Here is a 25,712-nt window from a genome sequence, read left to right as displayed (position 1 = left end):
TTATTTTCTGCTTGGAGGATCTGTCCTGTTCTTTGAGTGGGGTGTTGAAGTATGATGCTGCTGTCTATCATTATGTTCAGATCAAGTAAGGTTTGCTTTATGGATCTGGGTGCAGCTGTGTTAGGTGCACAAATATTTAGGATTGTTATGTCTTCTTTTTGAATTGTTCCCTTCACCGTTATATAATGACCATCTTTGTCTTTCTTTACTTTTGCGGATTTGAAGTCTATGTTATCTGATATGAGAATGGTTACACCAGCTTTCTTTTGGTTGCCATTTGCTTGGAATGTTGTTTCCATCCCTTCACCTTGAGTGTGAATGAGTCCTTGTGGGTTAGATGTGTTACCTGGAGATAGCAGATACTTGCTTTGTATTTTTTAATCCCTTCAGCTGGCCTATGTCTCTTGAGTGGGGAGTTCAAACCTTTCACATTTATTGAAAGAATTGATAAGTGGGGTGGATTTCTGTTCATCCTGTTGAGTAGAACTTTATTGCTTTGTTTTACCTTTTCAGCCATTGTGGTATCCAGGCTCTGACCTTTAGCTTTTGGGTGATTTTACACTGGTGGGTGTCTATTGTGCTGATCTGTATATAATGCAGTTCTGAGTACTTCCTGCAGGGCAGGTATGTTCTTGACAAATTATCTCAGTGTTTGCTTGTCTAAGAAAGTTTATATTTCTCCCATGTATAAGCAACTTAGTTTTGCAGGATACAAAATCTAGGCTGACCATTATTCTGTTTCAGAAGACTGAGAATGAGGCCCCAATCCTTTCTGGCTTGTAAGATCTCAGTTGAGATATCTGCAGTTAGTCTGGTGGGTTTTCCTTTGTAAGTTACCCGTTGCTTTTGCTTTATGGCTCGTAGGAGTACCTCTTTTGTGTTTACGTTGGCCAGTCTGATGACTGTATGTCATGGTGATTGCCTCTTCACAATGAATCTCCCAGGGGTCCTTAGAGCTTCTCGTACCTGGATATTTAGATTTGTAGGCCAGGGAAATATTCCTCAATTATTCCCTCAAATAAGTTTTCCAACCCTTGCGTATTTTCTTCTTCACCTTCAGTGATGCCTATGATTCTTATATTTGACCTCTTTAAATAATCCCACATTTCTTGTGGGTTTTGTTGGTTCCTCTTGTTTCTCAGATCTTTCTCTTTGACTGACTTGTTTAACTCAACGGTGTCTTCTGAGATTCCTTCTTCTGCCTGATGTAGCCTATTCTTAAGGCTTTCCACTGTGTTTTGTATTTCCTTGAATGAATTTTTCATTTCCAGAAGTTCTGTTTGATTTTTTTTAATAATGAGATTTTCTTAGTAAATTTTTCATTCATTAACTACATCATTTTTTGTGGTTTCTTTGTGTTGGGTTTCTGTTTTGTATCTCATTGAGCTTCCTTATGATCCATATTTGGAATTCTTCATCTGTCATTTCAATCTTTTTGTTTTGATTGGAATCCATTGGTAAGGAGTTATTGTTTTCTTTTGGGGGTGTCCTTTCACTCTGATCTTTCATGTTTCTGGAGTTCTTTGCCTGATTCCTTCTCATCTGGCCTCTCAGTCCAGACCTGGGGGTGGTAGGTCTGGTTTATGGGCCTGTCACCCGGTTCCCGAAGATCAATCCCTATGCGTTCCAGGGAGAGAAGTGCTGGTCCTGAGTTGCCTATGGGGTGTTCTGGCAGGTTTAGTGTACCTCTTGGATTACCTCTGACCTGCTGTCTTCACCTCTTCCCAATAGTGTGTGGTGAGTTAGGTCCCCCAGCTTACTCTCGGTGATGGTGGGTGGTACTTGTGAGTATGAATCAGCCACACCCTTTTTGCTTGAGTTGGAAGATGCTATGATGAGCTATATATTGTTGTTCTCCCTGTCATTGGTTGATGTTTGTGAGATAGAGCCAGCTGCCGAGATGTTCTTTTGTGTCCATGGTAGACTCTGGTCCCCCAGGTGGAGTACTTGAGTGCCCCAAGATTTAGGAGGGACCCTGTAGCTCCCAGGGAGTTTTTTGATCTCCACCACCACTGAGGTGGGGATAGGAACAAGGCAGTTCGTGGCTAGGTTGTGGGAGCATGAAAGGCTTTGCAAAGCCTAGGCAGGGCTCAGAATTTGCTTTTCCGGCCACTAGGGGGAACTGCTGCTAGGAGGGTCAGGACAGGCTCTCCAAACGGGGAGAGCTGTTCACAGGGGAGGGGGCTAAACTCTTGTATGCTAAGTGCCTGGGCTGTGTTCTTTCCACCTTCAAACAGTAGCATAGTTTTTCTGTGGGATGGGTAGGCACTTCCCCCAAATGGCCACTCCTTGGGCCCCCACACACCCTGTAAAATTGAGTTAGTAAATGCTGTAAAGGATGTGTAAATTGACCTCTCCCTCAGTAGGAGGCACTTGCCAGAAGAAACAAGCTACATTGTTGTTTTTGGGTCCTGTGACCACCTCTAGTCCCTCAGGAGAAGCACTCGAATGCCCCAGGTGATGGGTGGGGCCCTGGAACTTTAGGCGAGTCCTTATTCTCTGCCACAGCAGAGGCAGGTGTGGTGCGGCTGGGTGGGGCTGGACTGGGTGAGCTTGCCCTCAGGCTCCACAAAAGCTGGCGAGGTAGCTGTTTTTTCAGGGGTCAAAGGTCTGCCCCCAGCTTCTGGGCAGAGCCACCAGGAAGGAGCTAAAGTGGCCTTACTCAACCAGAAAATCTGCTTGTGGAGGCAGGTCCTTCCGAGACTCACAAACTGGCAGTCTGCAGTGGGCCTCACTCCTCTCCCACCTCCTCTGCTCCACGGTCTCCCCCTAGAGTCTGCTGGCAGGCAGGAGCCCAAGCCAGCCGAGCTCCCCCACAACTATGCTGTGGGCCGGAGGCTCCCTGCCTAGGATCCCGGCCTGAGCTGAGAGTGCGGCCCTCCTGTGGAGGAAGGGGTACTTTGCAAGCATGCTGCAGGTGGGACCCACACTGCACTCTCCCCCCAGATCTGACCGTGCCAGGGAGAAACGCGCTCGTTCTGAGCCACCACGGGGTGACTGAGCGGGATCGATGTTCCTCCTTGGGGTGTGCCCCACTCTGATGGCGCTGCTGGGTAAGCAGCACCAGAGAGGGCCAGTGAGCAGGGAGCTCACAGTCTGAGCACCCCTCAGTCCACTGCAGGATCCCAAGAGGAAAGGCCTGAGCCCCACTCTCTGTGGAAGCTTCAGTGTGGTGGCTCAATTGTCTCTCTTGGCAGCCATGGGTGGTGGAGGGGAAGGGGAAGAAAAGAGTCTGTATGGAGGAATGCTAGTACTCTGGTGGTCTCTGACCCTTTCTCTGTGAGGCAGTCTGCCTAGAATGTCCAAGATTTGGAGTCATGCAGATCACCTGGGACCCGCTGGCCCCCTGTTGCTCCTGTAGTCTGGGCCGGAGTTGGGAAATATCTGTGTGGGAACAAGCAGGATGAAACCTGGGAAGTTGAAGCCCCATGGGGAGGACAGAGATGCGCAGTGGGTGGAGAAGCAATATGGCGCCTGCCATCCTGGCTTGGGTCTGTGGGGTGGGAAGTGCCCTGGGGGGCTGGAAGCCTGCTACTGGTGGTAGCAGCCTCTGGGCTGGTGTGGGCAGCAAGTCTCTCCAGCAGCTCGGGAACCCACTGACTGTCCGAGATGTGAGGGAAGGAGAAACAAACCACTCCACCTACCTTCTCACTGGACTCCAAGCCTCTCTCCTTGCTCCTTATTCTGTACTACAGCTTCTTCCTGTGGTGTCTCCCAAAGAGTCTGGCACCCTTTCTTCAGACCCACGTCCGATATGAGTTTGTCTGTTCGTTTTTTCTCTTTCATCTAAAACTTCTTACGGAGATGCTCTGGCAGCTGGTGTCTCTGGTTAGCCATCTGACCCAGAAGTCTTATATATTGTTCTTATATCCTTGTAGCCTGCAAACTTACCGAACTTGTTTAACTATTAGGATTTTTTTGTGGATTCCCACGGAGTTTCTATATATAAGTCTGTCATCTGTAAACAGAGATAGATTTATTTATTCCTTTTCCATTCAGATACCTTTTATTTCTTTTTCTTTCCTAATTCCCCTGGCCAGAACCTCCAGTAAAATTCAGAGTAGAAGTGATGAGAACAGAGATCCTTGCTGATCTTAGGAGGAAAGCTTTCTTTTACCATTAAATATGATGTTAGCTGTGGGTTTTTCACAAATGTCCTTTACAAGTTCAGGACATTCCCTTCTATTCCTACTTTGTTGAGTGTTTTATCATGGCAGGGTGTTAGACTTTGTCAAATGATTTTTCTGCATTGATTGAAATGATCATGTGGTTTTTGTCCTTTATTCTATTGATACTGTGTATAACACTGATTTTCCTGTGTTTAACCACTCATGAATTCCTGAGATAAACCCCAGTTGGTCATGGTACATAGTTATTTTTATTATTTTTTTTTTAAGCCAACAGCATGCCTCCAGATATAATTCCTTTCATATGTTGGTGGATTCAGTCTGCTATTATTTTGTTGATAATTTTTTCATTTATTAATATATTAATAAGGAATATTGGACTATGTTTTTCTCTCCTTGTGATGTCTTTGCTTTTGTATTCGTAATACTGGCCTCACAGAATGAGTTGGGGAGTGTTCCTTCCTCTTCTAATTTTTGGAAAATTTTGTGAAGGAGTAGTGTTAATTCTTTTTTAAACATTTGTTAGAATTCACTAGTGAAGCCACCTGGTCCTGGTTTTTTCTTGGTGGGAAGTTTTTGATTACTAATTCTATCTCTTTACTTGTTATAGGTTTATTCAGATATTCTGTTTCTTCTTGAGTCAGGTGTACAAGTTGTGTCTTTCTTGGAATTTTCTGTTTACATTATCTTAATTTTTTTGGCATTATATATTACTTTTTAACATTAAAATGTTTATAGGCTACTTTTTGAATTTTCTGCTCTTTTAGGTTGACCTTTCTACAGTTAATCCAAATTAAAAAGGTTTTAATTTATGTTACGTATGAAAGTAGCACACTGGGGAAACTAACTTGCTTGCTTTTTTTCCCTTTAAAGAATCACCAATATTGTTTAATGTTTTGTATTTTTCTTTTAGGAGCGTGTATTCATCAAACAAAGATATAAACAATGAAGAGGAAATTCTTAGGAAAAAGATAGTGGAGAGTGAGATATCACAAAAGAAACTTGACTTCAGTTTTCAAAAGTATAAAAAATCATCTGATTATGCTGTTCAGAAGCATGAAATTCCAGATGATATCACTGATATAGATGACAATTTAATTTCCAATGGTGAGGTATTTTTTGTGGAGTTTTATAAAAATTTATAGCCATGAAAATAACTGTATTCTGATACAATTAGAGAAAAGCATACTTCAAAATCTGCTCTACTGATTTTTTAAAATAAACATGGAGAAATGAAAATGCTAGTATGGTCAACTCCCAGTTTTCCCAAATAATTGGAGATAGGGTTATTATGAATAAATACACACATAATTCATAATTTTCTTTCTAACCACTTAAGTTTCTGCATATCATTGTCCTTATTCTAATCTATACCAATAAAGAAGCTTTAACAGACTATAGAGTCAGTTCTAACACAATATATGCATACCTTAAAAAACCCTGTGTAACACAAAAATTACTGTTACACAAAACTTTATTGGGACACATTAATAAAAATGATAACCTAATAAAAATGGTAGCCTAGTTTTACACATGTTAAATGGTTGGGAAACACATAAATTCTATAATACATATGGCATTTTAACCTGAAAAAAACCTGAAGTTTGCTTGTGGAAGTGTGTTTCATAAGGATTTTAGCTTGTGAGTTATTGTGAATTGGTAGAAAGATGATATTAAGGATGTATGGATACATGCATGGATGGATTCATGGACGCACGCGTGGATAGATGGATGCATCAACTGATAGAAATAGATTCTGACAGGAAACCTGGGGTCCCTGGATCAGACAATAGACCATTTATTACTCAGAGCATCTTCGTGCTGGTTCACATCCCCCAAACTCCATGAAGCAACACAGTGAGGGCCTGATGTTACCCTGCCCATGCAGTAGGATTGCACCACAGGAGAGGAACACCGAAATTAGGAAACTCTAAGCTTTCATAGGCTTCTGGCAGATCTGTCCATTCTCCTCCCCAGAGAGAGGGATAGACCTTTACTTTAGAAGGTAAGTAAATCTTCTCTGGGCAGGGAAAGGGAAAGTATTTAATAGTTTCACTACCCTGAAGTATAAGGAAGTAGCTTCCAGGGGAAGTAAGTTTCTAAATCTTTTTGGAGTAATATATTATCTCTAGCTTCCAAGGCATGTTTGCTATTTTCTTTAACCAAGTTTACCATAATGTTTTAAAGCCTTACAGTATTTACTCATATCAGAATTTATAAGAATAGGAGGAGAGGTACATGAGGTTCTATTATTAGGAATACAGGCCTTCCAGTAACTGTTTCATAAGGGATCAATCTATGTTTCCAGTGGGGTGGATCTGATTGTCATCAAGGCCAATAGTAATACTTTTGGCAAAGACAATCCAATCAATTCAGTGCCAGTTTCATTTTTAAAATGCCATTTTCCCTTTTTACCTTTCTAGAAGATCAAGAATGATAGGGACAATGGTAATGCCATTGTGTTGATAACACTGTATTTAACTGCTTTATAACTTGTCCAGTAAAATGGGTTTCTCTATTTCTGGAGCTTTCTCCAGGGATGCCTCATAAGGGAAACATAATAACTTGTTAGCTATTGTCATAGCATTGGCTTTCCTACTCATGAAAGCTTCTATTCAGCCAGAAAAGATACAGAGTATTACAAGAACATATTACTATCCCATTGAAGGTGGCAGTTGAATGAAGTCCATCTGTAAGTGTTCAAATGGCCCATCAGGTGGCAGAAATGTACCACCTAAAGTTTTGATTGTCTTCCCAGGACTGTGGGTTTGACAAAGCAAACAGTGGTTATAGACTATTTTAGCAATTTTAGAACAGTCATCCCACCAATATTTTCTCATAATTGTATCATGAGTCAGAATATTGGAATCTTTAAGAATTCAGGAAGGACCAGGTAGCCATCTGGGCCCTTCTTGAGTCTACACTTAACATTCAATTTACATCCTTTCAGATACCAATTTTGTTTTACCAAATCAGGTGCATAGCACTGTGTATTAAATAGGTTATCGTAGGTGATTTGATTTGGATCAGTCTTATGAAGTTTAATTCAGACTGCATATTCTAAAAGTTTAAGTACTAGCTGACTTAGCATGAAAATCTGCTAAGGCATTTCCTTGATATTCAATTAATTCTCATTTTGCTTGATATTGGGTTAGCAGTCTTACGAATCAATCAGTTTCTTTATTAGAGTTCTTCAAATTCTTAGTCCAAAGGTGTGATCTTAAAGTTATCAGAAACCTGTACTTGCCAAAATCCTTTCCATGAATCTCCTTGAAGATGAAACAATTTAGGTTTATAGTTTCTTGAGGTAGCTTTCAGATAAGTATCAGAGTAAAACAATTAACTGTCTGTGGGTGACAAGTCTTAAAATGACCATGGTTAAAGATAAGATGAGAATTCATTGTAATAATGATGCAATTGACAGGAAAATTTGGTTATTTGTGTGACATACAACATTTTAAGATAACTAGAATTATGACTTATAGATAACATTATACCAGGACTATCATATTTCTAGGAATCTCATACAGTTTCTGGAACGTATATTAATAACACATTCATAAAAATATAACTCAAAGACAGTTAAACATCATTTCTTATTTGACAGTGGTTCTCATGCAAATTTAACATATCAAATAAGTCTAATTAGTTTAATGTTTCTCTTTTTAGAAAGAGAGAGAATAAATTCTTTTGCAATATGTCAGAGGCCATTTGGAAGGTTCCAAAGTTTGAGGTTAAAAAGAATTAATTTAGGGCTGGGCGCGGTGGCTCACGCCTGTAATCCTAGCGCTCTGGGAGGCCGAGGTGGGTGGATTGCTCAAGGTCAGGAGTTCCAGACCAGCCTGAGCAAGAGCAAGACCCCCATCTCTACTAAAAATAGAAAGAAATTATCTGGACAACTAAATATATATATATAGAAAAAAATTAGCCGGGCATGGTGGCACATGCCTGTAGTCCCAGCTACTCGGGAGGCTGAGGCAGCAGGATCGCTTGAGCCCAGGAGTTTGAGGTTGCTGTGATCTAGGCTGACACCACAGCACTCTAGCCCAGGCAACAGAGTGAGACTCTGTCTCAAAAAAAAAAAAAAAAAAGAATTAATTTAGAATTTGATTTGGGAAATTTTGTCACAGATATCAGCGGTTTAAAATAATTAAGTAGGATCACAGATCACTGTGAAACGATAGGCATTCATTTAACCAGAATGATAATTAAAAGACTTTAAAGTCAAATAGAGAAATTTACGTAGGTGTAGAAAAATCTTAACTCTTTTATTAGGGAAGACTCAGTTTTCCTAAGTAATCAAAGACCTACTAAAACAAGAGAGCAATCTGATACTCCAAGAAAACTTTGTAACAATATACTTTTGGTATGAAGTCTCATTGTTTTTTTTAAAAAACGTATTCAGATTTTAGCCTGCTTGACCACACATAAAATTCCTTTTTCAAGATTCTTCTTCCACAAACCTTTTATAACTTTCTTATTTTCATTTAGTTTTGCCGTATACTCCTCCCCTTTCCCATTGTGGAACAATTAGTCATTCTATTTTAGGACAAAAAATACTGTTATCGAAAGCTCAGCACTTTTCCCCAAGGCCACATCAGAAGAATGAGGACAAGTGGGTTGAGGAGAAGGAAAGAGGAATTTATTAATTTGCCGGCAAATGAGGAGGATGGAGACACCTGTCTATAACGCTAGCCTCATAATAAGCAGAAATACAGAGCTTTTAAAGGGAGGCCATTCAGCTTCAGGCATTTGCTGTTCAACTATAGTTGATTCTGATGGTTCCATCTCCGTCCCATATCCACCTGAGACAATCCTGTGACCTCTGCCACCTGAGAGGCCCACCCAGACCTCCACCTGACTCCACCTGCCTAGTCCAGGTGGGGCTGTCAGTTCTGCCAAGCCATCTCCTGTAGCATAAAGAACAAAAGACATTACTGTGCGCCTCCTGTTACTTAGATGGTTAGGATCTGTGGCTCTTCTAGGGACAAAGTTGCCCTGCTTTGGTACTGTCTCCACAGCAATTGTTCCACCTGGGAAGAAGGATAAGGGTGGGCACTCTATTTTGGTGCTGCCCCACCTTAATCCTATTCTGAGTGACTGCCGCACCTGGGGAAGAAGGGAATGCTTTATGAATCTGGGAATTCCGTAGCCCAGGTGTGATAGAATTTAGAAAGTGACCTAGAGTAACATAAGGGTAATTATTATGCTGTTAGCTTGAATCTGCATTGTGATTCATCCCCCCAGTGAAGACACCTGTTGATCATTTGATAACATCCCACTCCTCCTGAGAGCCCTCACCCAGACTGAACTAATAAAAGGAAACAATCCGAGAATTCAGTGAGAGAATGGGTGAGTGGGTGAGTGAGTCAGTGAGTCTCTCTCTCTGCTCTTGGAGACAGACCCTGTTCTACAATAAAGAGCTGCTCTCGTGAAACTGCTTCCTGTCTGGGGTTACTCGGTCATATTGGCCCTGCTGGTGATTTTTCCAAGATAATAGTCTGGACTTGACACTTTGCTGTGTCTGGTCATTCTTTGGCCAAGAGCATACCAAGAACTGAGGGCAGATTGCCACCCTGACACTCCCAACCACTGGCCTGAGGTAGGTATCCAGGTTTTAGTTCTCAAAAAGGAGTGGAGGTTGTTTTAAAGAGACAGAAAGTATTTTTGTCATTTTTTTTTCAGGCCATTGCCTCTGTAACAATATTCTTTTTCCCTTAATAAACAAATAACAACAAAAAACACATCCTTGTACTTTATAGCTTAAATTACCAAAAACATGTCTTTCCTAGCATACAATTTCCTTTATTCTGTTTAGTTTTAACTCTGTCTTACCAGCATTCTGTAGATTCGCAAATCTATGAATCATAGTTTCTAGATGCATGCACGTCTTCATAGTACAATTTTTCAATGTGGTATAGAATGTGTTTGCTAACAGACCCAGATATCTTTAGTTCTTCTGTAATAAGAAGCCAAAAGTGGAAACAAATTATGTTTAGCAATTAATGTTTTAGTATTTTATTTGTAAATGACCTAAATATTCAACAAATGTCCATCATTTTGTTTAGCAAAACTCCAAGGGTTGTAAGTTACCAAGGCGATTTGGGAAGCTATTTTTAAATAGACATAACATAAAACAAAGCTAGCCATCATCAAGTTATTTCCCTGTTAGCTATTTTTACAGCATATGTATATAAGGCAGTCATCACAAAAGCAAGAATCCTAAAAATTCAAGTATATGAGTTTTTTGTTTTACTATTGTGCTTGATATACATGAAGTAATGATGGACACCATACTTCACTTGCAAATTTGTTCTTAGGTTGAACTCATAGTTCTCCAATCTTAAACATCGAGAAAAAGATTAGTTCCTATTTTTTTCTCAGAGTTTTGGAGTACTTAATTTATATAAGCACTTATTTTTCTTTAAACCAATTAAATAAATAAAACTCTTCTATAATTTTGGTAGGATCATCTGGAGGTAGAAAAATATTACACATATGTAATATGCTGTCAACCTAAAGGAAGAAACTGAGGCAAAATTAATATAAGTAGAGAATTTATTTGGGCTAAGTTTGAGGGCTGCAACCTGGGGAACATAGATTCAAGTTGCCCTGAATAATATGCTCCTATTAGCAGCAGTTACAAGTGAATTTTTAAAGAAAAAGGAGACAGTTCTTTAAGTTGTTTACCAATAATTTATATTGATTCATTGACTGTACAGTTGTTCTTTGTATCACAAATTCCAGGAACATGAAGATAATGGGTAAGGATCACATTGTACAATTTGTAACATTTTAGGCAATTTATCAACTAGTCTGGACACTACAGGAAAGGAAAGAAGAAAAACAAAATGTCTTTGAGCAATTAACCCAGGGCATGAGTAGGGAGGGAGTAATTGAAGTCTCATGTTCATGTCTCTCTGGGCCTGATAAATTTTGCATACCTCACATTATTCAGACTGCTCTGAGCCACTTTTCTTTCTTAATACATACATATATAGACATACATAAACACATAGAAGCAGATCTTATAGCTTTCACTATAAAACTCTAGTCACATGCCTGATACTATAATATAAAACTCATTACTTTATAAAAAAAATAGTTGTATCTAAATTATGTTTCTAGCAGATGGAATAAGTTAAGGCTACCTGCTCAATGGCCAAATATTTCTACTAATATTTGTGGAAAAGACTTAAGATTTTTTGTTTCCAAATGGTTCATTTAAAATATTTTTTTGTCTTCTGATGAAGAAATCATCTCCCCTAAATTTGCATTTCCAAAAGGATAGCACTTAGTAAGACCAGGTAGAGAATTTATATCTCAGAAACACAGAGAGCTTAGACTTCAGGCTTAAATATCATTATTTGCTGTAATAAAGAAGTGCATAGGTAAACGCCCAGTTAAGACCAAATGCCCAGGAAAAGTACCTTAAACAAAGATAAGGCTTAAAAACAAGTACCACATGTACTCACCATTAAATTGGTGCTAATTGATCACACTTATGTGCACATATAGAAATAACATTCATAGGGCGTTGAGCAGGTGGGAGGGGAGAGGACGGGATGGGTAAATTCACACCTAATGGGTACAGTGCATGATATCTGGGGGTTGAGCATGCTTGTAGCTCTGACTTGGGCAGTGCAAAGGCAATATATGTAACTAAAGCATCTGTACCCCTGTAATATTCTGAAATTAAAAAGAAAAAAATGTAAAGCTTATTGTATAGATTTAAGCCAATGCCTTTTCCATGGAAAATGTTTCTTGTGATTTTAGTCCTCCTCTGCCTGGTGTGGGAGAGGAAGAAACTCTTACAAATAGAAATTTTCTTTATAAATGTAAATTTTTATTATATCTCTAAGGAGTCTCAAAATAGCTGGCTGAATGCCAGAAAGGTATATTTTGGAGACTAATTCAGCTAAATAGGTGGCTTCCCAAGCCAGCTTCTGTTTTTTTCACTAGATTACTGAGTTAAGGGCAGAGCCTATTAATGAATAGGTCAGACAAAGCATTTCCTATGCCTGGACTCAGCATGGATAGACTAGAATGTTTTATAAATAACTACTTCTAATCTTCCCTTTGTTAACTGAAAAAAATAACAAGGTTTATAATTTGGAAAAGGAGAGAGCTTTATTTCTTGTGAGGGGTTTACAGCCCACAGTGACCATTCCTGCAGGTTGGCAAACAGGCTGGCCACGAGCCAGGAGCATGTGCTTCAAGGGAGAGACAAAGAAAACAGGATTTCATATTGAGCAGGGTAGCTAAATACACGTATTTAACAAGCTATGGGAGGAGTCATGAATATTTATGAAACAAGAACTGTGTGCCTATGCAATGGGACTTTCTGTCCTTTAATGGAGTCCATGTTTCAAGATGGCTGCCCTCTATGTCAAAAAGGTGAAACAAGGACATGGAAACCCTTTCTTCACATGTTCTGTAGACTGTTAAAACCACGTCATGGTTGGTGTGGTCTTTTCTCTTGAAAGAGTGCTGGTCTGGCACTTAGGAAATAAAGCCTGGTGGCTGTTAGCAAGAGAGGTGTAAAATGATGTGTATCTGATCCACCACCCCCATCCTGTCATGGCTGGGAACTCAGTTTTAAGGTTTCTCTTGGGTCCCCTTGGCTGAGAGGGGTCTGTTCAGTCAGCAGGGGTGGGGGTGGGGAGACAGGAGGTATTAGAATTTTATTTTTAGTTCACACCTTATAGTCAGAAACTGGTTTATGCTTATTCTGTTTACAAGATTGAATGACAGACCAGTCAGGATTTTTTTTGAGGAAATACTTTGGGGATGGATTTGTTGAAGTCAAAGTAAAAATAGAGATGAATCTCTAAATTTAATGTTTTATGTGGGAAGAAAGAATTGCAATTCAGGGCATACACACAGACCTGAGTAGTCTTCAGTATGTCCAAAAAACAAAGAGAAGATTGGAGGTCTTATTTAAAAAGGTTATATGTGGTCTAGAGAGAAAGTTCATTGGTATTAGTAAAGCTTTGGGGAGCTGGCGAGCTCTGATTGGTGAGCAATGGTGGTGGGCAAAATTAATCCTAGAGTTGCAGCAAGTTGTTTCAGCAACTGTAGATAAAACTGTTCTCAAGTTACAACAAACAGTTTCAGCAGTTGGACTTACAGAGAATCATATTTCTGGAGCAATGTTGTATACCCTGAGTGCTTTTTCTCTTAGCCTCTCTACTCTGATTTGGTTGAGTGTGGTAAGAGTGACCCAATTCAGATGATCGACTTTTATATTTCTAAGAGATCATTTGCTATTTTCCTAGTCCTTTTTTTGGTCCATCCCTGAAAGATTGAGTGGCTAGATCTTTGATACCTTTCTGAGGTACCTCCCATTTGGCTTCAGCTATCCATTTACAGGATTCACCAGGTCCCAGTATCATGTGAATAAATTGGTAAAGATCAAGGGTCCTGGATCATATCCTCCAATGAGAACTCTAAATTCCTCAGTAAATTTCCCGGGGCGGGGTGGCGGGGTTCTTTGGGGCAGGGAAACCTTTCACTATTACTCTGAACTCAAGATTTTGACCGTGGCATAAAGGTGGTTAAAGAAGCAGAGCTGGATGATCTGAGGGCCTAACTTTCTAAGGTATTTGTCTAGATTTCTTTTTTATATTCAGAGTAGGAATGTAACTAATGAAAAAGTCAGTAGATTCAGAGTAGACAGAAGAGGATAGAGAGACGAAGTCAGAGTTAAGTCAGTCAAAGTACAATTTTTTTCCTTTTTCATCAGTTAGTTGTTTAAGTTTTTCATTTGCCTTTTTAAAGGAATCTTTTAATTTTTAAAATAAATTTTATTTCAAAATATTAGGGGGTACAAGTATTCTTATTACATGGATGACTTGTATAATGCTGAAGTCAGGGATTTTAGTGTGCCTGTCACCCGAATAGTATACATATACCAGATAGGTAAGTTTTTATCCCTCATTCTGCTCCCAATCTCCCCCCTTCTTAGTTTCCAATGTCCTTTACACCATGATATGACTGTGTGTACACATCATTTAGCTCCCACTTATAGCAAGAACGTGGTGTTTGTTTTCCCATTCCTGAGATACTTCACATAGGTTAATGTTCTCCAGTTCTTTTTTTTTTTTTTTTTGAAACAGTCTCGCTTTTGTTGCCCGGGCTAGAGTGAGTGCTGTGGCATCAGCTTAGCTCACAGCAACCTCAAACTCCTGGGCTCAAGTGATCCTTCTGCCTCAGCCTCCCAAGTAGCTGGGACTACAGGCATGTGCCACCATGCCCGGCTAATTTTTTCTATATATTTTTAGTTGTCCGATTAATTTATTTCTATTTTTAGTAGAGACGGGGTCTCGCTCTTGCTCAGGCTGGTCTCGAACTCCTGAGCTCAAACAATCCACCCGCCTCGGCCTCCCAGAGTGCTAGGATTACAGGCGTGAGCCACCGTGCCCGGCCTGTTCTCCAGTTCTATTCAAGTTGCTGCAAATGACATTATTTCATTCCTTTCCATGGCTGAGTAGTACTCTATGGTGTATATATATGTATGTACTACATTTTCTTTATCCATTCATCAGTTTGTGGGCACTTAGGTTGATAAAAGAATCTTTTAGAGAGGCAATTTTTGATTCATTTAGTCTTTTAGAAGCCTCTTCGTACCAATCAATAATATATCCCATTGTTTCTGAGCTGTTTGGGATCTCTTTTCTGTTTTTCAGTGCGCCCCATAGATGAGCAATTTTGTTTAGGTTAAAACTTCCCCACTGTGGCCACCAAAAGTCTAAATTATTTTGGTAAGCTTTAGCCATTTCTCTAGAAAAGGACAGTTTTCAAAATGGAAGAGTCCCAGTCTTCTTGGATTCAGATGAACCCATTATTCCCTGTCTTCTCATAACCTTACCTACTGGAGGCCTCCCTATTGGACTCAGTCCAATTTCTGTGGTGACTTCTCAACCCAGCCTGGATAAAAAATGTTCAAACTGGAAGAACTCGACACAAATTGTGAAGCTTGTGACTAAGAGGGATTTACCGGTGGTGACCTCCAAATGCTCAGCAAGAAGCAGTGAATGCAGGGTACCTACACCTGTTAATGCATTGCTTCCAGAGGTTATTATTGAGGGTCTCCTTTTGATCCTCCTTCTAACACTAGCTTTGGTAAAAGAAAAACTTTAGACAAATAAATTTAACTGAGTTTGAGCAAAAAATGATTTATGGATCATACAGCACTCAGAAACAGAAGAGGTTCAGAGAGCTCTATTATACAATGTTGGCAGTGAATATTTATAGACAGAATTAGAAGTACAGTACAGAAATAGCTTCATTGATTACAGCTAGGTGTTTGCCTTATTTGGACATGGTGTGATCATTTGGCTGCCTGTGACTGGCTGAAACTTGGCTGCTTGTGATTGGCTGAGATCTGGCTAACCATTACCAAAAATATATACTGCAAAGTTAGGTTAAGTTTTGGTTCATTTACATACCAAATTAGGTTGCAGTTCATTACATAGGAACTCAAAGTATGGAGACAACCTCAGATCAAATTTAATTTAACATAGTGTAGTATTTTTCTCTTTTATATGTACTTTGATATATAGCGATATATATCACCTATGAGCTGTGATATACAGTGTAGTATTTTTTTATGTATACATGTCTTATATTCCATTTCCTACTACCTAAATGGTGAATCTCTTGAAATAGAGATGGTTTTTCAAAAATATTCTTTTTTGATACCTCTCCATACTGTGTACAGTACTAAACTCATAGGAAGTGCTCTAGTAATACCCATTGGTTTCAGCTGAATTTCTATCAGTTCACTCTTATCCTGGTCATATACTCATAAAGTATGGAATAGGAAGGAATTAAGTAATGGAAAAGAATATTAAAATTGGGAAAATTTTTAAGTTTCTAATTCAGATTTTCATGAAGTGACTTCATTTTGGTGTATAATTTTGTGATGATATTACTTATTTTTAAATGTGTATCCATACCTAAATGCATATAATCATGTACTGCATAATGACATTTTGGTTAATGATGGACATTTTGATGGTGGTCCCATAAGATTATAATAGTGCATTTTTACTGTAACTTTTCTTTGTTTAGGTATGTTTAGATACACAAATACCACTGTGATACAGTTGCCAACAGTATTGAGTACAGTAACATGCTGTACAGGTTTGTAGCCTAAGCACAATAGGCTAGCCCCTATAACCTAGGTGTGTAGTAGGCTCTGCCATCTAGGTTTATGTAAGTACACTCTACGACATTTGCACAATGACAAAATCACCTACCAGCACATTTCTCAGAATGTATCCCCATCCTTAAGTGAGACATGACTATATATTTGAATGTAGGTGGAAATATATACATTTCAAAGCAGAAAGTATAGATGATTTTAAATTTTTTGTTTTATTTTGAATCTACTGCTTAAATATTCTAGCAAACAGGTAATTATGTGGAAAAACCTCTTGCTAATAATAGAAAACAAAACTTCTGGATGTTTATAATATTAAACCATTTTTTAATCTTTTTTTTTAAAGATAACTATGAATTGGAACCTGCATCTGAATTAGGAGAAGATTTATTGAAGCTTTATATGAAACCTTGTTGCCCAGATATTGATATTTTTGTTGATGGAAAATGTTTTAAAGCTCACAGGTAAATAGACATGTGATTGATTTGGTTTCTTGGTTGTAATGCAGTGTATTACTTTTTTTTTTTAACACAGTTATTTTCAAGCTCTGATTCACGTAGGCCACAGGGGTTCCATAATGATTTCTCAAGGAGTCTCTGGCAGGGGAAGAGGTTGGCCATCAGGCATGGTTTGCTGCCTGCAGGCTCACACATGCATACATGGGTCCACCCAGACATGTGAGTGTACATGTTTCAAGCCAGAGCAGATCTCCTCTCATCTATGCTTTGCATTGGATATGAACCTAAGATTTCATTAGAAGAAAATGTTCTGCTACCTAAAATAGATTTGAAAGCCACTGTCATAGAAAATGTAGTTAAATGCAGTTTTTAATTTTATAGGCATTATACTATTGAAGTATTATTTCTACATGAATGACATGTATTTTTCTCTGAATGCATTTTGGCTTAAAAATCTGTGATTCAAAATAGATGATACTCATGAATAGCATTGATTAGGAGGTTGAATATTTCAACGTACTTTTTAAAAACCATTGTTCTGCTTCAATGTCGGGTTGCTTAGACATTCTAGACTTTTAGATTTCAAATTAAAGCCTGCTGCCTGTTTTGGTCAGGCTCTTTTGATTGCATGCAACTAAAATCTGCTTAAATTAAGAAAAAATTTTAACAAGAAATACATATTATCTTTTGGAACTCATGGGAAAGAATTACAGCAAGGCCTCACTATGGACTAGCAACAGAACCAGAAAACTGACAAACCCAGAAAGTTCTTCTTCCCTCTTTTTGAGTTTCAAATAGAATGTTGATAATTTATTCTGGTATTCCTCAGGAGAAAGAACCAGGCTAGTTGCAGTGGCAAGAAGCTATCTTCTAGGTTGCAGGGTGGATAGCCCTTAATGAAATTAGCAGTAGGTGTAGATTACAGGAATTCTCCAAGCCAAATAGTGGTGATATTTGTACTGTCAGATATCACACTAGTTTTACTAGTTAGTTGACAGTAGTACATTGCCAAGCCCTAGGATTGCCAGTTTGAACCAGACTGTTTACTATTCAAAATTTGAAACTTTTCTCTCTGGGAGCATATACTTTGTAAATGTAACTATACAAATTCCTAATTCTTATGAAATTTACATTAAGTATAGTAAAATTCTGGATGTACTACAGATTCTTACATTTTCCATATTGTGGGTATATATCTCCTAAAGCATGGTATGTGTCTACCTGCCTTTATTTTCCATTCTTCCTTCCTTCCTTTTTTCTTTCTTTTTCTCCTTTCTTCCTTCCATCCATCCTTCCTTCCTTCTTTTTTTTTTTTGGCCAACCCAAGTTTATTTTAAAAATTAATTTAATTTTGTTTTATTTTGTGTCCAGGTTTTTCATGAGATCATATGGGCATCCTACCAAAGTTCTACTTATAGAACCCTAAAGCTATTGCTCTCATACAGGGAAGGCACGACCCTGGGACCATTTGCAATGTGGCCTCAAACAGTGTCTGTATTTGGCCTCTCCCTGTGTGCTGCTTGACAGTGGACTAATAGGACTCTGTTTTAGGAGCTGGATCTAGAATATTAGGTTTGTATTCCAGGACAGCTCTCGCTCACATTTCTGGTTTGTTTTGTTCACCTAGCAATAAAAAAGAAATTTATATTAACTAGAAACATGAGGATATGTTTCAGGATCTGACTTACGTTTTCCCATTTTGTTGCCTTTATGTGAGTTAGAATAGCAAATTCTAAATCATGGACCTTCCTAGTCCAAACTCAAACATCTCTCTGTTTGGTTCTTACTAATTTTATTATGTAGTTCAAGGAATATTATGTCAGTAGTTCAGAAAACACATATTTATGTAAAGCTCACATATTCATCTAAAGCCCAACGTCGGAACTTTCTAAGTTGCTTCTTGTTCTAGATGATCATTGTCAGCATTTCTTCTAGTGATGTGGCTAAAAATCCATTTGTAGCATGGCTGCTTTAGTTTTTTTAATTATATGTACTCATATATTGAAAGATCAATGTAAGTATTTACAAGGACCGAGATTTATGATCAGAATTATATTCAGTTTAGGTCTCAACATTTAAAAATTTAGATTGCTAGTTCGGTATGTTCATATTGATATGGTATTCTGTTGAGTTAATCTTTCTCTCATGATCAAGTCCCTTCCTCAAAAACATCCCCAAAAACAGAGTTCTTCAAAGATTGTCTCTAATTTTTCTGTCCATTCTTTCCTGTGATCCTCTGCCTGGAGTACTTTATATGCTGAAAGACAGTCTGATGCCAGTCTCTTGCTTGTGGTGGCACAGCTAAGCCAAAGAAGTCATTTTTAACAAAGTGGTTGAGAGTATATGGACTGTGGAGTCAGTCTGCCTGGGTTTTAATTCTAGCTCCACCATTATTAGCTGTGTGAATTTGTGTAAATCATTTAACCACTCATTCTGTGCTTTAGCATTTTCATCAAAGATGGGGATTATAATGGTACCCGTCTAATAGGGCAATTGTGAGGATTAAATTACAGTCATGCACCCCATAACTGTGTTTTGGTCAATGACAAACTGCGTACAGGATGGTGGTCCCATAAGATTATAATGGAGCTGAAAAATTCCTGTCACCTAGTGGCATTGTAACTGTCATAACATCATAGCACAACCCATTATTTTTTCTATATTTAGATATGTTTAGATATGCAAATACCAATGTGTTACAGTTGCCACAATATTCAGTACAGTGATGTGCTGTATAGGTTTATAGCCTGGGAGCAATAGGCTATACCTTATAGCCTAGGTATACCATCTAAGGTTTGTGTAAGTATACTTTATGATGTTTGCATAAGATGAAATCACCTAATAATGTATTTCTCAGAATGTATCCCTGTCGTTAAGTGATGTATAACTCCACTTATTACATTTAAAGTACTTCAAACAGTACCTGGCACATAGTAAGTATTATGTGTATTTGCTATCATCATCATCATATCCAGGTGAACAGGCCTTTGATACAAGCTTTGGTATAGGTGGTAGCAACAGCTGCTATGCCCATTACTTATGTGGGGCAAGCAGAGAAACATGGTTTGAATTGCTTACATTTTCCCCCAATTCAAGGAGGGATGGGATAGCAGTAGTCCTTTGGGGGAGGCCACATCTATTCTGTTCTTCTTCCTCTATACAGTTCTTTCCCTCTCCAAAGCATACTTTTTCCACCCCTCTCCATCTTTATCCTTGTTTATCTCTAACACTTCTGCTCAAAGCAGAAATGAAGAGAGCTCTTTTAATTGGGGAAAGCAGGGGTTATAATAAAAAGAGGACACATTAGCCTCCATGGATTCTATTATTTATATTACTACTTTTCTGAATAATATATCCTGGGATGCTGCTATACATTATCCCTTGTTGTGAACTTCTGTAACGTTACATTCCTGCCTGAATTGCTCTCAGTTACCATATGAATACCATCTGGATAGTGTGCATTTGTTTCTCCTTGTAATTTCCTCCTGTCCCCTTCAGTCTACCTCCAAGGACCTACTTGACCCACTTTGTTGCTGACCTCCCATTTCATAGTGTGATTCATTATTTTAATGTTTTATAAGAGAAATTGAATCTATTACATTTTTAATATAATTTATTTGTTGCACTTCTCCACTTCTGTGTTCCATAATTAAGATTCTCTTATGCTGCCTTATCGAAAAAGCAGGGCAGTGATTCCTAATTTTAGCTTCCTGACACTCACGATCTGGTATCTCTTCCAAAATACCTGTCTTATCAGTGCCTGATAATATATCATTAGACATTGTTAATTGGGTTAAGGTGTTGTCAAATCTCCCTTTAAAAATGTAGATTTCTCTGAATATTTAGTAAATCAGCACTGAGTCATGAGGTCAATGTTCTAGTCTGGGCCATGCCAGCAATTGTCTATATATCCTTGGGTACATTACCTGAAAGCTTTTTCTGAAGCGATATGGTTTAGCAATTCAGAAGTCAGTCTTTCTGGGTTTATATTATGATTCCACCACTTCCTAATTGTTGGGAAGTTACTTAATCTAAGTCTCAATTTCTTTATCTGTAAAAAGAATAATAATAGATAAAAATAGCATAGGACGGCTGTGAGGATTGACAGATAATGTACACAAAGCACTTAGCTTAGTACCTGGCACAGTGTAAGCTTTCAAAAGTAAATGTTAGTTGCTATAAGTATTTATTAGATATCTGTAAGAGAGGCACAAAATTGCCTTTTCTACCTTGTATTATAGCGAGGGTAGGTAAACTATGTCCCAAATGTGGTAAGTGGCCTGTTTTTGTATGAGACAACAAAAAACAAAGAAGAGTATGGAACAGAGACCTGCAAAGTCTAAAATATTTACTGTGTGACCCTTTGCAGTAAATGTTTTCTATTCCTTGTCTGAATAGGATTCATAGCAAGGAAGTTTAAATGAAGTAATTATAATGCCATATAATAAATAAAAATTACTGTGCAATAAAATGAGTTACTAACGTCTTAATATTTTAATTACTTTGTAAGTGATAAATGCTCAACCCTGACCACTTGAGAGGTTTAGAATCATGATAAATTAGATATGGGAATGATAGAGGGAAAAAGAGATGAAATTTCTTAGTACCACAGGTCTTTGCAGGAGGTTGCAATGGGGAACTGAAAGCAAAAAGCACTGTGAGCCTGAAAGGAAAGAAATCCCCTATAGCAGAAGCTCCCTGATGGAACTCGAATTAACCTGCTTTCCAGATGCCTTCTGGAGAACATGCTTACCTGTTAGGCTGAACTCCCAAGGCTAAGAGACCATTCTCTAGTACATGTACATATTTCTGTTGCTATCAGTTAAGTTTGTGCCTTCCAAGAGTCACTCGGGTTTATTCTCAAACCTGCTTATGCCATTTGAATTTATTATTCTGATGACAAAACTTAGTGAACACCATATAAGCCAATGATATACAAAGTATGAAAAGAAGTTATTTTTCCTGTGAAAACTAAGGTGAATTCTTTGGAAAGATCTAACAAGGGAGAGGCACTTTAAAAATTACTATTGTAGGCCGGGCGCGGTGGCTCATGCCTGTAATCCTAGCACTCTGGGAGGCCGAGGCGGGCGGATTGTTTGAGCTCAGGAGTTCGAAACCAGCCTGAGCAAGAGTGAGACCCTGTCTCTACTAAAAATAGAAAGAAATTAATCAGACAACTAAAAATATATAGAAAAAATTAGCCGGGCATGGTGGCACATGCCTGTAGTCCCAGCTACTCGGGAGGCTGAGGCAGAAGGATTGCTTGAGCCCAGGAGTTTGAGGTTGCTGTGAGCTAGGCTGATGCCACGGTACTCACTCTAGCCCAGGCAAAAGAGTGAGACTCTGTCTCAAAAAAAAAAAAAAAAAATTCCTATTGTATTTAGTTTGGATGTAACAATATAAAAGTTTGAGGAGAAATTATAAAAATTTAGAATGATTCTGTACTTAGATTGCTTCACAAAAGTTTTGAAATTCTTCACTTTAGAAAAATTTGAACTAGAAATCATAGTGTATATGTATATAGTTTTTGCAAGAATGATAAGGCTCATTATCAGTGAACCCATGTTTAGAAGAAAAAGATTGACCTTATGGTGAAAGATTTGTGAGTAAGTGCATATTTATTTTTTAAGTTAGAATAAAATGATTATAATATATAGAAATCATTTTTAAAATTTTCTTGATTTTTTTCTCTTAACTGAAAGGCTGTAAGTCCTAATTGTGTTAGATAAGAGGGCTTCCATTGTACTTCATAATTTGTTAGGAAAGCTGGTTTTATCAAAGTTATAGTGAATGGATGTCACAAAATTCTCAAGAGAATGCTGGCTTTTTTTTTTATAAAGTCATGTTCTCTAAAATATTTGCTAAGAAGTAAAATGTGTAAAAAAAATTTGAATTCACTACTATGGATTTAACCCTTATTCAGTTATGTGGAACTAATATGCTTGGAGTAAGAATACTTAAAAAATTAGTCCTAGCAAAAACTTACTTCTCTAGAGCGTCTCTGAGTAATCCAGGCCATTATTCTGCCTGGAGTAGTGAATCTAGTTCAGCTAACATTAGGAAGTATTGAATAGCAGTGTACTAAAGCAACAAGGGAGAAATTAGGGCATCTTGAGTGAGCCAGAAGCAGCACTGTCAGTTGAAATTAAATTTAATCAAAAGGAGAAAATAGTTTTTGGCATGTTGTAAAACAAAAAATTTGGCAAAGGTTTTTAATACACCATGCCGTCTACAGCATTGTTTTTTAACCTGAGGCATTTGTCCTAATTAAACAGGAGTGTTTTCTAAGTTTCTGTTTTAAGATCAAGGTAATTGTTTAAGCCTCAGATGCTGTTAATCTTATTCAGATGGAAATGGTTGACATGCTGTGTTAGTTTCAAGTATTCTGAGAAGCAGACACAAAGATAGAATTAGACTTGCAAGAAATTTATTGCAGTAAATGCATGTGAGAGAGCATGGGGAGGAAGCCAGAGAAGACTGAGAGGGCTGTTAGACTGCAACGTTGATCTGACTGTGAGTGAAAGAGAAAGAGAAGGAAGTAGATTGGGTAGAAACATCTTAGACTTCAGTGGCATTCTAAGGAAAGTTTGATAAAGCTGTTGGAAAGTTTCCAAGCCAAAGTCACCCATCAGAGAAGCCCCTCTCTCCCAGGGATATACCTGTCTTATTCCTGCTGAGCTTAGTCATTGACGGGGAATAGCTTGTGAGAAGGTGGCCTTGGGACCAAGGTGTATATTTCAGAGTGCTGTAGCTGGGGTTATAGATCAGCTGTGCAGTGAAAGATCAGACGGATGCATTCTTATGACTGCCACACATATATATCATGACATGCTATGTATTTATATATCTTTACCACCAGGCATAGGCAGATAAAGTAAGTAGATGGAAGGATAGAATTCTAGTAGTTTTCTTCATTAAGAATTATTTAATGTCTAGATTTAATTATTCATTTCAAATCTAAGATCAAGTGTGGCTCTGTTTAAATTTAATTCACTGTTGGTAAAACTAGGTGCCTTTAACCGTTTGTGGATTATTTTCTTACATATTAGATTTTACCATTTCTTTCACTTTTTATTGCTATTATTCCCCTTTTTCTCATTTTCGGATAGGAGAGTTTTATTTTTGTTTTAAGGAAATACTAGACATGATTAATGAAAATGCAACAATCATATGTTGTTACTGAACCTGAAATGTGTTAATACCAATATCTTCTATTTAATAAATTATGGTCTATATATATGTTTTCCTATTATAATTTCTTAACTTGTGAATACTTATATTTTAATTATCATTTGGATCTTTTTCCCTATCAAATAATTTTCAATAGATATATTATTTTACTAAGCCAATATTTTATTGGATATAAGAATTTTCCTTTTTAAATTAATTTTTAATCATCATAGGACTCTATACATAAGTATTCTGTTTCATCAAAGACACAGTTATTAAATGCCCATAGGGTTCATAGGGGAAAAAAAAAAAGAATTGTTTAATTGTTGGGAAATAGGCTAAGAGACGTGAAAGGGTTCGGGAGTATTGCAGGGCTTTGCCTTGAAGGCATCTGTGGACATGTTAGTTCACAGAAGAGAAGCTGCTTCCAACAAGGGAGGCATTGTCAGAGGACATTTGCAAAGCAGCATTTCTTCTTTGCTGCTGGCCATTGCCTTGAGCTTTTTTGCAAGGCAGAAGCTCGGTTTGGATCCTTGGCAGAGAAGCTGATTAAAATGCCTGCTCAGCAGATAACATGCAGCTGGAACTATCCTAGACTTCAAGGCTACTCCTGCTTCACTCCTGACTATATGTCTCTGTGTTTAGAAGAAGTAGGTTAGAGTAGTACACAGCCTCAGTGTTCTCATTGTATACATTTTATCTTTAATTTGTATGCTCAGCTAGGTCTGTTTCTAACTTAGGGCTTAACATGCTTATCTTAGAAAAATTTTGTAACCGTCTACTCTTGTAGACAGAATTAGGTAAGGTTCCTCTAGAAATCTCAAAAAAATTAGCTGTACATATAATTCTCTAAAAAAAGACAACTATTTACTGTAACAATAAATACTGATGTGGGATTTCAGTCAGGGCCTCACAGCTCATGGGAATGCTAGAGGACCTAACTCCCCCGTCTTTTAAACTGCACTTTGTCTCTGTCTCAATCATTTCTCCGTCTATATTATTTCTTTATTTCCTATTATTTCCAAATCCCTTGCAATGATCCTGCCTTGGGGCCTGTTCTGCTGGGAAAGTAGCTAACTCCTGGCATTTAATGAGCACTTATTATATGCCAGGTACTATGATTGGTGCTGAGACTGAAATTCATAAAGAAATAAAGAATGAAATACAGAAGATTAAGTGGATTCTATGTGTTGAAATTCAGCATAATCAATGTATTAGAAAAGATTGCCATGGAAAAAGGCCTGGCAAGATATCCAATAAACTGTTAACAGTGGTTATTTCTACAGAGTGGAATTGAAGAACACAAGGAAGCAGGGTGAAAACTTAAAATTTTCACTTTATACAATTCTGTATTGGAGTTCATTACAAACCTATATTATTTTTTATTATATAAATATAAATTATATATTTTATTTGTCTGCTCTCCCCTATATATGAATTTATTCAGTCACTTGCATTTATCAGTATAGACTCATGGCTATTTATTTTGTACTTTGGCTAATATTTAGTACTTTGGTATGTAATTTGGCTTATTTTACACTTTGGCTTATTTATATTGTTGCTCAGTTTGTCCCAACTTTAGCTATGGGAGCTCTTTCAGTTGGTGCTTGTTTCCCTTTCTGTGTGTGTGTGTGCTGAGCATTTTCTTACTTTTTGCAACTTTGAAAGATACTCTAGACTCATCTGTCCTAAAATCAACCTGGTTCCTTTTGTTCTAATGGTATTAGAAACCAATATCTGGGTGCTTGGTGTGCTTGTTTGTTACTGGGGTGTCTTTTTTTCTAGGTCTAC

The 25,712-nt window shown here is 37.9% G+C and overlaps 1 protein-coding gene across 1 annotated transcript in view; it reads left to right on the top strand.

Moving 5' to 3' along the window:
- BTBD8 (BTB (POZ) domain containing 8) overlaps positions 1-25,712 on the top strand; it is a 72,933-nt gene that overhangs the window by 24,269 nt on the left and 22,952 nt on the right. Inside the window, exons 3-4 of the mRNA XM_012661079.1 lie at positions 5,041-5,234; positions 16,640-16,757. Coding sequence (XP_012516533.1) covers positions 5,041-5,234; positions 16,640-16,757 — 312 coding nt within the window. The remainder of the gene's footprint in view (positions 1-5,040; positions 5,235-16,639; positions 16,758-25,712) is intronic.

Source organism: Propithecus coquereli, unplaced genomic scaffold (assembly GCF_000956105.1).
Source record: "Propithecus coquereli isolate 6110/MARCELLA unplaced genomic scaffold, Pcoq_1.0 Scaffold7, whole genome shotgun sequence".
NCBI classification, from domain to species: domain Eukaryota; kingdom Metazoa; phylum Chordata; class Mammalia; order Primates; family Indriidae; genus Propithecus; species Propithecus coquereli.
Note: the sequence above shows the minus strand (reverse complement) of the source record. Positions and strands in the feature narration are given on the sequence as shown.